This window comes from Gymnoscopelus microlampas (genome assembly GCF_963454915.1).
Source record: "Gymnoscopelus microlampas genome assembly, chromosome: 16".
Taxonomy (NCBI): Eukaryota; Metazoa; Chordata; class Actinopteri; order Myctophiformes; family Myctophidae; genus Gymnoscopelus; species Gymnoscopelus microlampas.
In genome coordinates this window covers 5,405,106-5,418,033 of record NC_139953.1, presented here as the reverse complement: position 1 = coordinate 5,418,033, position 12,928 = coordinate 5,405,106, and the positions used below count along the sequence as shown (strand labels likewise).

The following is a 12,928-nucleotide window of genomic DNA, read 5'->3' as shown; positions in this document are numbered from 1 at the left end:
TATGACATGCCTGGAATAGGGAAGCTGGGGTTCATGTGGTCATAAGGCCGACCAAAGCAGAATTCAGACGCCACCTCATTTACCAAGTCAAACATGAAAGACCCGTTGCCAAAAAAAGGCAGATCTACTAGATTCTTGTGTGTCGCGCACCCCAGCATCTGTGTTCCAAACTCTAGCGTGCTGTTTCTCCATGCTTTCCTTTAACTCTTTACTCTACCTCTCTTATCCCCCTCTTTACTTTCATTCTGGAATCACCAGTGAAGGGTGAGCATATACTGTACAACATCTTAGGAAATCAGCCACCTAGGTTTAGGTCTAGATTTTAGATTAGTTTGAGGTGTAGAGTGAATCCCCCTTCAGTAACCCCCTTCTCAGTGTTACAGGTAATGTGAGTGATATTTTTGGGTTAAAACTCCTCTCTTCTTATCTCCTTCTTTACCTTCATTCTGGAATCACCAGTGAAGGGTGAGCATGCCGTATACAACACTTCGTCTGGGGTTGACTAAAATCAACCACCTAGATTTAGATTTAGCTTTTGAACTTTTTTTGAGGTTGTAGATTGAATCCCCCTCCAGTGAAATCCTCAGTGTTAACTGTGTTTTTTTTTTTTAAGTTAAAGGTCTATATTCTGATTCTGTAATACTTTCTATATATTTAGTAACTCCAGCTCTTTAGTAAACAGAAAATAAATGTTCAGGTCACACAACAATTTCCCCCATGAGAACACCTTTATCCATTTCAATTCTGTAGTGCTCCAGCTACAAGCTCACAATACATTGCGTTGTGAGCTTAGATGTGCAATTTGCACTGAATGTTCGCCCATTTTCGCCGAAAGTTCACCTAGTATTATGACGTGCCCAGAATGGGGATGCTAGGTTTCACGGGGGTTTAAGGCTGACCAAAGCAGAATTCAGACGGCATTGGCTTTCCATGAGTCACTTCGCTAGCAAGGACCACACCACCAATCGATAGGCGTTTAACCCATTAAGACCTGGAATTGTGTCATTTTTAGATTTGAGCTAAAAAGCAATATTTTACACTGTGGGCTATTCAAAAATAGCAGATATACAAGCTCATAGCGCGGCACCGAGTGCCGCGCTATGAGCTTGTAGATCTGCTATTTTTGAGAAATCGTGAAAATGTGTGCAAATCTTTGAATATATATATATTTAAAGCAAACATTTTTAACTCAAATCTTTGCTTCTGGGGGGTCCCTGGAACAAAATATTTTGATGGGGGTCCGCGGCCAAATACATATATTTTTGGGGGTCCTTGACATGAAAAAGATTGAGCACCACGGACATAGAAACGTACGTTTTTGAGAATACTGTTGAGATTTAGGAGACATGTAGAATCGGCTGCAGGTCTCAATGGGTTAAGGATTTTTACCAAAGAAAACGAAAACAAATGATACGGACGAAGCGTGATGAATGAAACGGATGGAAGGGGGCGAGGGACTTCTGCTGAGTCTTCGATGCTGAGTCTTGGATGACGAACTTGCAGAGTTGGAGAAGCTTCGCCATCGCACGACAAACTCCCACACGATGAAACCCCTTATGGAAAGGAAACCGTAAAGAGAAGAAGAAATAGGGGGAGTATAGCAAGGGTGGGTGGAAGCGGTGAGAATGACAGATCTCAGAGAGGGGGGGGTTAGGTCAGCATTTATAGGTGAATGGAAGCCGATTGATTGGAGGTGTGGTCCTGAACTTATGCTAGGAGCTCCATTTCATTGACAGACTCAAACCTTGAAAGATCCGTTGCAGAAAGGTTGACAGTTCTGCCAGGTTGTGCTTTTGTCCCGGTCAGCATCTGTGTGTTCCAAACTCTAGTGTGCTGTTTCGCCACCATTTCCTTTAACCCTTCACTCTACTTCTCTTCTTATCGCCCTCTTTCCCTTCATTCTGGAATCACCAGTGAAGGGTGAGCATACCGTATACAACACTTCATCTGGGGTTGACGCCTTAGGAAATCAACCACCTAGATTTAGATCTAGATCTAGCTTTTGCACTGTGTTGAGGTTGTAGATTGAAGTAAGTGGTATGTTTTGTAAAAAAAAAAGTTAAAGCTCTATATTCTGATTCTGTAATAATTGTTATATATTCAGTAACAGGGGTCTCCCCTTCTCTCCAGCTCTTTAGTAAACTAAAGAAAATAAATGTTCAGGTCACACAACAATTTCACCCACGAGAACGCCTTTATCCATAAACATGTTATAGTGCTCCAGCTACAACGTTGTCTGCTTATTCATCACTTCCAATTTCACTTGTTTATCATGTATCCTGTATGAGATCTCTCTCCTGACTGGACCAAATTGATATCCCAACCTGACATTTTTATTTTTGGTTTACTAACCAGCTGGAGAGAAGGAGGGACCCCTGATTACCTCTGATTACATCACAATAAAGAGCTTTTAACACATATTAAAAAAAAAAAAAAAAAAATCCCTTACAAAAATCCCCTGCCTTTAATTTAACCGTTTAATTTAACCCTAACCATTTGGAGTTAAATGAACTAATTGTGAATCTTACTGTGTGGTAAATGTATACCACATTCACATGTGGCCCACCTGCAGTAATCTCATACTGTACCCCATGTGAATAAGCATTGACTCATGTGATAATAACAACTTTTCATACAGATGTGATTACCGTTCATGCACCCATAACAAGGTTTCCATGTCCACATGTGTGTCGTGCACAGATATCGTCTCTGTCGGGTGGAATCCTCATTATATCCATATCATTGCTTCTCAGGATTCAAATTCTCAAACAGCAAAAAGTAGCAGATCTGCAAGCTCGAAACGCGGTGCGAAGCAACGCGTTTCGAGCTTGCAGATCTGCTACTTTTGCTGCTTTTGTGTGACGCTGTAGTATGATCAAGTAGGGCGTTAATTCACGAAAGAAAACACAAGAACTAAAACATTTGGAGATATGAGGTTTCTGCCCGACAGCAACGATATGTATCTCGTCACGTGGGTGGACTAATGTGGCACACATGTGATACACATGATACCTACTGTACCATATCAAGTCAAGTCACCTTTTTTTCTTTAGCACGCTTAAAAACAACAGGAGTTGATCCAAAGTGCTCAAAAGTAGCCTACAGTACACCACTGTGTGCTTTTGAAGCCGACCCCATCCTCCAGACGTTTTAGGAGGATGTTGTGGTCAATGGTATCAAACGCGGCAGTCACATCTAACCATGCGATGTCATTGTGACGATACGTCACGTCATGTACCGTCACAGCACATGCTGACATGCAGTGTGAATCAATACATGATTGATCACAAATCAAGGTTATTATATTTTTCGCACTTTTCATTCGTTTTTTTGTTTTTTATTCCCTTTTGAAATGCAGTTTCAGTTTTTTTTGTCATTTACATTTCTATTTCAGTTAACAAAAAATGTCCCCACACCCATATCTATTTTTTTGTTATTTCGTTTTGGTTAACTATAACAACAACTATTAATTACATCAACTATAACAACCCTGTTATATTTGTCTCTATTTTCCTTTAATTTGTAGACATCTTGCTCCGATAGGAGCAGTGTCCCAACAGAAAGCATTTCTCTTTTCTGTAAAAGATGGAGTGCTTTGGATGTCATGTCCACACAGGCTGAGCGAGGCACCTCTGTTCAGTGACCGTGGGCGTGTCTCTCCAACCCTCTGTATAGGAAAGTGACCAGTGTGGCCAGGTCCGCTTATTATAAGCGACATTCTAGCTTCTAAAGGGTGGTTGCTTATTTGAGCTTGCTACCAAATTTATTTAAAAATAATCTGTGTTTAAACCAGTGGTTCTCAAACCTTTGTCATGGAACGCCATCAGAAATGTAAATATTTTTTGAGACGTTTCAGAAACCTTCCACATTTGTTTTCAAGACAATTATATTTAAATAGCAGATCTACAAGCTCACAACGTGTCACATCGTGACGTGTTGTGAGCTTGTAGATCGGCTAATTCCAATGTATATAGGTTTGAAGTACCCTTGGCCTAGGTCGCTTCTTTTGGGCTTGTTTTCATAGACAGGGTTGCTTATTCCTCTAAATCCAAATCTGGCGACACTGAAAGTGACATTGATGAGCGCTGCGACGCGTCTTAACCATCGAAACGCGTGGCAGAAATGCACCGGCAGCTCAGGAAAACAAAAGCTTTCTGTGGACACCGGCCCCTTACAGTCCCATGTCACCGTTTTTTCTGTCTGTCACTCACTCTACAAAGTCACTCACTGTGTCTCTTGTTTTTCGCTTCTCCTCCAGGTCTCCGACAAAGGTGAGCTATACGCACGCTTCTCCCAACTCATTTCCTGTGTAGTATTCGTTTCTTGTGTTTAAATCCGTCTTTTGTCAGCATGTTTTCCCATCCACTGAAACGGGGTCTGCCTGTCTCGTGTTCCAGGGGTCACCGACAAACAACGTGTCTCCGACCTCCACCCCCGCCAAATCCGCCGCCCCCAACCTGCCGCCCCCCCCGGGAGAGAGTGCTGCCGCCGCTGCTGCCCCCGAGCCGGCTGAAGAGTGAGTATAGCGTCATCACAGTTAACTCCTCTTGGAGGCATCATGACTTTGACTTATAGATAGGGTTATGGTTAGGGTGGCCTTACCACTTAGGCCTAAACTGTTTGGGTATTTTTTTACTATTTTGAAAAACATTTTAAAATAGTTTGAATACCCGATCTACAAGGTCACAACGTGTCGGATGTAGATCGGCTATTAAAAGGTTTAGGCATAAGGTAAGGTGGCAAAATAGGCCCAGAGAACTTGACACCAGAGCGCCAGTAACGAAGTGAATGTCTCTGTCTCTCTCTCTCTCTCTCTCTCTCTCTCTCTCTCTTCTCCATCAGTTCTCTGTTGGACCTGGACCCTCTTGGATCCTCGGGTCCATCAGCACCGTCGGCGGCATGTACCACAAACTGGGGGGGTGAGTTCCCTTCCTCCCCGACCAGACAGCTATTATTTCTACCTGTAAAAAAAAAAAAAAAAAAAAAAAAAAAAAAAAAAAAATATATATATATATATATATATATATATATATATATATATATATATATATATATATATATATATATATACTGTGCAGACTGTACACTGTACACTGAGCCGTTCATTATTCGCTAATTATGTTGCTTGTTTTGTAGAACAATGTTACAATACACAATACAAAGAATCATAAAACACGGGACGTGATGTTGATACTGTCCATTGTGCCAATAGATGGTGTGCACTCACATGAGATTTGCCTTGATGTTACGAGAGTGGCATGGGAGGTGTCTTTCTTAGACTGGGGTAAGATGTCAATTTTGGGACACATCCTCAGTAGTGTGCCTTTGAATCAGGGGGTGTTTCGGCCTTCAAACACTATACACCCTCATCAAAGGTGGCCAGCTACAGGGTGATCAAGCCTTAGCTTGTGTCCCATGCCCAATCATTAAGATTTGCCTAGTTGTTAAATGGCAGACATCCCAAGGGACTGTGCAAGGCAGGGGCGTCCTCTTCCCTGAGCCAACCCTACAGCTGACCGCATACCTCATATGCCCTCCTTAAGTTGGAGGGGTTTGAATTGGGTTCTCAGGTGGTGGGGGGGGGGGGGGTCATGTTCTTAGAGCCCAGCAAGGGTCCTTCCGTTTGATCCATATCCACTGGCTGCCTCTTTCAGCCGCTTCAGAAACTGCTCTGATGGTCTGCCGCAGAGCCTGTCCATGGATTCCAAGTTCCTTCAGCAATCTGATGGTGGAAGAAGCCACAAATCCTCTGCATCCCACTTCAACTGGACAGACTTTTGCGTTCCAGCCACGCTGAATTGCGTCTGCTGCCAGCTCTGTGTAGCGCAGTTTCTTGCGCTCATAGGCCTCCTCAACAGAGGACTCCCACGGGACTGTGAGTTCTATGATATACACAGACTTTCGTGAAGGGGACCAGAGTACCATGTCTGGCCTAAGGTTGGTGGAAGCGATCTCAGGTGGAAAGATTAGTTGCTGGCCAATATCGACCAGCATCTTCCAGTCCCGGGCCATGGCTAGGTGTCCAGTTTCTGGCTTTGCAGGAAGATGCTTGGGCTTTTTCTGTCCCTCCCGGATGAATGTTGTCGTTTTGATGGGATTACTTGTTCTTGGGGGTAAGGAGTTGGTTGCACTCCTCTTGATTTCAAGTGCTGCAGCCAGGCTCTTGAGGACCTGATTGTGCCTCCAGGTGTAGCGGCCTTGTGTGAGACTGGTCTTGCAACCCGACATGATATGTCTGAGAGTTGCTGGAGCTGGGCAGAGGGGGCAGGTTGGGTCCTCGCCATACCACTGATGTAGGTTTTTTGGTGACGGAAGCACATCATATATAGCTCTTATGATGAAGCTGATGTTGCTGGCTTCCATTTGCCATAACTCACTCCAGTTGATCTTTATCCTTTCCAGGCCTTCCCACCTTGTCCATTGCCCCTGTTTAGCAAGAGAGACAGCCTTTGTACTTCTTGCAGTCTCCTCCTGTCTGTGCACCTCCTCGACCACCAGTTTCCTCCGCTCAGATGTTGATGCCTTACGCCAAGTTGGTTTGCTTGCTGCCAGGCCAAGGCCTCCTCTTCCATGCTGGGTATGTCCCACGATGTCTTGGTGTCTCAGGGCTGATGTAGCTTGCTGCACAGCATTGGATGGTGTCCATTTCCGTCCAGTTAGTAGGGGAGGTGGAGCATTGCTGATGGTCTGGTCTTTGGAGTCCTTCAGTGTCATCTGAAGTCTTACCTTAGAGCACTTGTACTCCTCCGTTAGACTTGTGAGAGGTAGTTCAAGGACCCCTTTGCCGTAGAGGCCGATGTTACTTAGACATTGTGGGACACCGAGCCATTTCTTCGCATATGAAGTAATGGTTCGCTCCATCTTCTCCACAGTTGTTATTGGGACCTCATAGATGGTGAGTGGCCACATTACCCGGGGGAGAAGTCCAAACTGTAGGCACCAAAGCTTGAGCTTCCCAGGCAGTAGGGTCTTGTTGATGTTCTCAAGCCCATTGGCGATGTCCTGCCTCAATTGCTGCACTTGATCTTTATCCTTGAGGCTTGCGTTGTACCATCTACCCAGGCTTTTGACAGGTTGCTCAGACACCGTTGGTATCGGGTCATCTCCAATGCAGAACTTCACATCTTTAAGCTGTCCCTTGACTATGGAGATGCTTCGAGATTTGCTTGGCTTGATTTTCATCCGGGCCCATTTGATGTTCTCCTGCAGTTTTGCAAGTAGCCGCTTGGTGCATGCTGCAGTATTGGTCAGTGTAGTCATGTCATCCATGTATGCTCGGATAGGTGGGAGACGGAGCCCGTCCTTAGTTCGCTCGCCGCCCACCACCCATCTCGAGGCCCTGATGATGACTTCCATGGCCATAGTGAAGGCCAGAGGTGAGATTGTACAGCCTGCCATTATGCCCACTTCCAAGCGCTGCCATGATGTAGTGAAGTCAGGTGTTGTGAAACACAATTGCAGGTCTTGGAAGTAGGCCTTTACCAGCGTAGTGATGGGTTCTGGTACGTGGAAAAAGTTGAAAGATTCCCAGAGGAGTTCATGGGGAACTGAGCCAAAGGCATTGGCCAGGTCGAGGAAGATGACATAGAGGTCTCTCTTGTCCTTCTTAGCTGCTTGGATCTGGTGCCAAATCATACTAGTATGCTCCAGGCAACCAGAGAACCCAGGAATGCCTGCTTTCTGTACAGATGTATCAATGTACTTATTCCTTTCCAGGTAAGTGGACAGCCTCTGTGCTATTATACTGAAAAAGATTTTCCCCTCGACGTTGAGAAGACTGATTGGCCGGAATTGACTGATGTCTGTCGCATCCTTCTCTTTTGGAATTAGTACACCACCAGCCCTTCGCCATGCCTTAGGTATGATTTCCTTCTGCCACACTATCCTCATGAGCCTCCAAAGAAAGCGTAGCACATCCGGGGCGTTCTTGTAGAGCTTGTATGGTACTCCATTAGGCCCAGGAGCCGATGCCGCTCTTGCTCGCCGGACTACATTCTCTACTTCCTTCCATTTTGGAGGGTCAGTGTCCAGGTTGAATTCCGGAGGTTGAATAGGTGGGATGTCATGTGGGATGATCATCTGCTCATGCCTTTTCGTGTCCTGGTGGACCTTTTCCAGATATTCTTCCAGTTCCTGCTTTGGTGTTTTCAGGATTCCACTCTTGTCCTTAGCGAAGAGGTCTTTGTATTAGCCTTTTTTTATGGTATTTTCTCTTCCTTAGATAGATTTTGAGGTCAATAATTACTTAATTACTTACATGCTTCTCATCCTGTAAGAAAGTTGGATTTAAAGTCACCCTTTCTTTTTCACAATAGGGAAGTGTCACAATGTCATTGTAATTGGTCTTAGCCATTGTCCTGCTCTTTAATTGAGGCTGAGGCTCTTGTACGGCACATTAATTAAACTGTTTCTTTCTTTTCTGCTGGCACAGATCTTCTTGGGTCAGGTGAGTTTGAGCGCGCCATCGATTCCCTTTGCCTTCTAGACTCTAGCTCCAGTCTAATCTAACAGCCTGGCCGCCAGAGAAAAGCCAAGGCACTGTACGTTTCTGAACCGAAAATATATTGGATATCAACGTTTCCAGATGTGAATTATGTTGAGTCACTCCTAGACTTATAAGTCAAGTACTGTGTCATTGCTGTCGGGTGAAAACCTCATTATGTTCATAACGGTCAGCACTTTTCAGGATTCAAATTAAAAAATAGCAAAAATTGCGCGATAGAACACTTTTTTAACCTGTAGATCGGCTATATTTGCTACTTTTGTGTGACACTGTATGACGAGGTAAAGAAAATAAAAAAAGTGAAAATGTGGAGATAGGCGGTTGCCTGACAGCAACGATGTGCAACATATTTGTAGATCATAAGTGATTCCTACCCTAACGCTATGCAACTCCAAAACGATGAGTCGACAGCGGGCACTCGCTCGATGCGGGCACTCGCTTGATGCGGGCACTCGCCCGATGCGGGCACTCGCTCGATGCGGGCACTCGCTCGGCTAGGACCTCACGGGACTCAAGCCCAGTTCTGCACGCCAGCCTTGAAACACTGACATTACTATGGTATCGATTAATAGAGTATAGATTAGTATCTGTGATTTTCAGAAACGTGCAATGCTTCTCTGGCGATCGGGCTGAGTCTAAAGTCACGTTCCGGATCACCTCAGTTGCAGTTGAGCACCTGCATGTAAGGCAAGGCAAGGCAAATGTGTTTGTGAAAGCACATTTCAACAATTCAATGTGCTTTACACAAAACACCAAACAAAGAATACACATTATAAAAGGACATTTGAATTCATGAAAAAATTAAGAAAAGGGAACGAAAAAAAGAAGTTAAACACATATCTGTACCGATATGTACAGACACAATTGGCATTTTCCTCCAAAAATACAAACATATAAACGAACAACAGCAACAAAATCTTTGGTTGGACTGAGAACAAGGTGACCTGGAATCAAATGAAATGTTTTAGCCCATAGTTTGTCTCATAGTGCTGTTCTCTCTGTTCCTAGACTCAGAAGTCTCTCTCTGTCTTTCTCTTTGTTTCTCTCTTCTTTCTCCCCTCTCCCCCTCGCATTCGCATTTGTTTGTTTTTGGTTCATACGGGGGCTCTTTTGATTTGTTGATCGTTGGTTACTAATGTTGGCACATTAATTTGGTCCTTTAATTTGTATTCTTTATGGTCTATATGATAAAACTATTGCTTTTTGGTTACTTCGAACTGGATTTTATTTGATCTTTTGGGTTGCTTTCTTCTTACGTTGGGTTCGAACGCCCACTCCATTGGTTCTTTTGGTTACTTGTGGATATTTTGGGGGTGGGGCGGGGCTTATTTTGGGCGGGGCTGTGAACACCCCCCTTGGTACTCTCAGAAATGATGGGCGACTCCTTGCTCGCTGAACCCACCCTCGCGGCAGAGGCCGCCGCCCCCTCTCCTGCGGCGGCGGCCACGCCCGCCCCTGCGGCAGTGGCGGCGGCAGAACCCGGAATCTCCCTAGCCCCTCCCACTAGCGCGCTGGCGGCCGCCTCCTCCCCCGCCGCCACCAACATGGATCTGTTGGGAGGTCAGTGGGGCTTCCGGAGAATTCTGTTACGGAAGAATTGCTCCGGAAGAGCTCGAAACCTAAGACCCATCACATGCTGTGACAGCGCTATACAGTACATTACCACTGCATGCGCACTGACCAATAGGCTCTATGCACAGCATCCATATTATCACTTCCTTCACAGGTGTTACCAATGATACTAATGAAGGATCTGTTCCATTTGGTGTAGCACAGTGGTTTCCACGACCCCCATAACTCTGAGACTGTACAAATGGAACCAAATGGACCCGTAAACCATTTGTTGGTTCCATTTGTACACTCTCAGAGTTACACACCCGTAAGGGGCCATTTGGAAGCCCATGAGGGTCCCTGGACCCCAACTTTAGACCCACTGGTGTAGCAGAGTGTTTCCAGTGAGTCAACATGCACAATATCAGCACCCTGACTCTGTTTGACCATGAATGGAACAGAGCCTTCATTAGTATCATTGGTAACACCTGCGAATGTCTTCATAATATGGCTGCTGTGAATAGAGCCCATGGAGAAGCAAGTACTTCTTTACACATACTGTATAATATACATGCACACAGTATTTGTGTGTGTATGTATATATATATATATATATATATATATATATATATATATATATATATATATATATATATATATATATATATATATACTGTATATAAATATATACTGTATATAAATACTATGTATGTATATAGTATATTGTGCAATGTGCATATCCTTGCAGAAATTGCACAATATGAAATTGTTTTATGGCAAGTGCGATAATGTTGGCTGTGCATTTCTGAAGAAAACAACATAGCCTTTTTGCATAACACAGACAGTATAATTATAGAAACACATTATCTTAACCACTTTCAACCTAGTGTCCCTACTTTGGATATGTCATTATAGGTGGGGGGGGGGGAATGATTTTCAAACATTTTCACAGTATTCTCAACACAAAACTTTCTTTCTTTCTTTCTCTCGTTTGTTCTTTCTTTCTTTCTTTTTGAGAATTTTGGAAAATGCTTCAAATTGACACCAGGTTGAAAGTGGTTAATAGGCTCTATGCACAGCAGCCATATTGTAAAGAAATTGGGCCTCTTCCTTACTTCCTTCACAGGTGCTACCAATGATACTAATGAAGGCTCTGTTCCATTCTGGTTGGCTCACTGGAAACACTCTGCTACACCAGTGGGTCTCAAAGTGTGGACCAGGGACCCTCATGGTTCCTTGAGGGGGTTCCAAATGGCCCCTTACGGGTGTGTAACTCTGAGAGTGTAAAAACGAAACCAAATGGACCCGTAAGGGTCCATTTGGTTCCGTTTGTACACTCTTGTACAGTTATGGGGGTCCTTGAAATTAAAAAGTTTGAGAACCACTGAGCTACACGAAATGGAACGGAGCCTTCATTAGAATCATTGGTAACACCTGTGAAGGAAGTAAGGAAGAGGCCCAATTTCTTTCCCAATATGGCTGCTGTGCATAGAGCCTATTCTGTGGAACACTCGTATAGCAACCACACAAGATTCCTCTGCAGATGCTGTGCACACTCATGCTTTCAAAACAACGCTAGTAACTGTATACAGCCATAACATAACCGCTGCATACATGTACATGCCCTCCTCACGCTTTCTGGTTTGATACGCACATTAATGCTTTTCCATCTATAGCTCAGTGAAAAGCAATATCAAACGTTGTCACGCTGCTATGGCACAACCTGCAAATGATGCCTCGGCTTTGCTTCACGACCCCTAAACGCTGCTGCCCTTTTTAAGTAGGATTTTCCTTTACACACCTGACACTGTATTGTGTTTTCCCGGCCCTTGCATCGCATCGTGTCTGTGTTCTCATTGTGTCCGTTCATTTTATACCCCCGTCATCCACGGCTCAAACCCACGTTTGTGAATTCCGACTTCATCATCGTTGCAAGGCTACTGAAAGGCAATTGATGCTACTTATCGTCGCTGTCGGGTATTGGTTACCTTGTATGTCCAAAAGTGTAATTGGTTGAGTAAATGGGGATTAATGTAGCTATTATTTAGGGCAGGGGTCTTCAACGGGGGGTCCGGGACTAGGCCTAGCGGTCCTCAGAGTTACTACAAGGGGAGGAGGGCGGCCAAATCTTTGTGTGTCGCAGCGAAAATAATATATCGGCTATTTTCGGCAAAGTGGTTTGGTGTAGAGGGGGAAAGGAGCAAACCAGGTACAGAGCCAAAGGTCAAGTTGAGGGTTTAAGTGGTTAAAAGTCTGAAATAAACAAAAAAAAACATGAATTCACACAACACTGATAGTCAATGAAGCAATGGAGAGGTTTAATCTGCCACGCAATTTTATACAATATGTAGTGGGGGGGTCCCTGCTTCATCTGTCCCTCAGCAAAGGGGTCCTTAATTGGCCTGGAAAACATTGAAGACCTCTGATTTAGGGCATTACAAATCTAACGTTGAAATACGGAAATAGGGTTGGCACCCGACAACGACGTTATGAGTATTGTTCTGCCACGTAAGAAGTTGTACGATGAGAATGAGAGAGACTCGACTGCTCTGGTATCCTTCCTTCCAAAGGCTTCCTAATTAATTTCTTTTTTCCCACTGACTTTCTCTCTTTTCCTTGTTGTCCTTCTCTGTCTCTCTGTTTCTTTCTGTCTCTTTCTTTCCCTTTCTCCCTCTCTCTCTCTCTCTCTCTCTCTCTGTGTCTCTCTATGTCTCTCTCTCTGTGTCTCTCTCTCATCTTGGTGTGTGTGTCACTGCGCTGCGGTGTGTGCGATCGCCTCAGATGCGTTTGCAACACCCGCTCCAGCCAGCGAGGGCGCTGCAGCAGCCGACGGTGCGGCTGCCTCCACCCCGACCACAGCCTCCGATGCCGCAG

At 44.5% G+C, this 12,928-nt stretch overlaps 1 protein-coding gene across 1 annotated transcript in view; it reads left to right on the top strand.

Annotated features, from left to right (window-relative positions):
* LOC311062504 (clathrin coat assembly protein AP180-like) overlaps positions 1–12,928 on the top strand; it is a gene marked incomplete at both ends in the record, with an annotated part of 63,046 nt that overhangs the window by 33,476 nt on the left and 16,642 nt on the right. The window contains 5 exons of the mRNA XM_084081592.1: positions 4,259–4,271; positions 4,398–4,516; positions 4,843–4,919; positions 9,872–10,063; positions 12,836–12,928. The exon at positions 12,836–12,928 is cut by the window's right edge and continues 3 nt beyond it. Coding sequence (XP_083937718.1) covers positions 4,259–4,271; positions 4,398–4,516; positions 4,843–4,919; positions 9,872–10,063; positions 12,836–12,928 — 494 coding nt within the window. The remainder of the gene's footprint in view (positions 1–4,258; positions 4,272–4,397; positions 4,517–4,842; positions 4,920–9,871; positions 10,064–12,835) is intronic.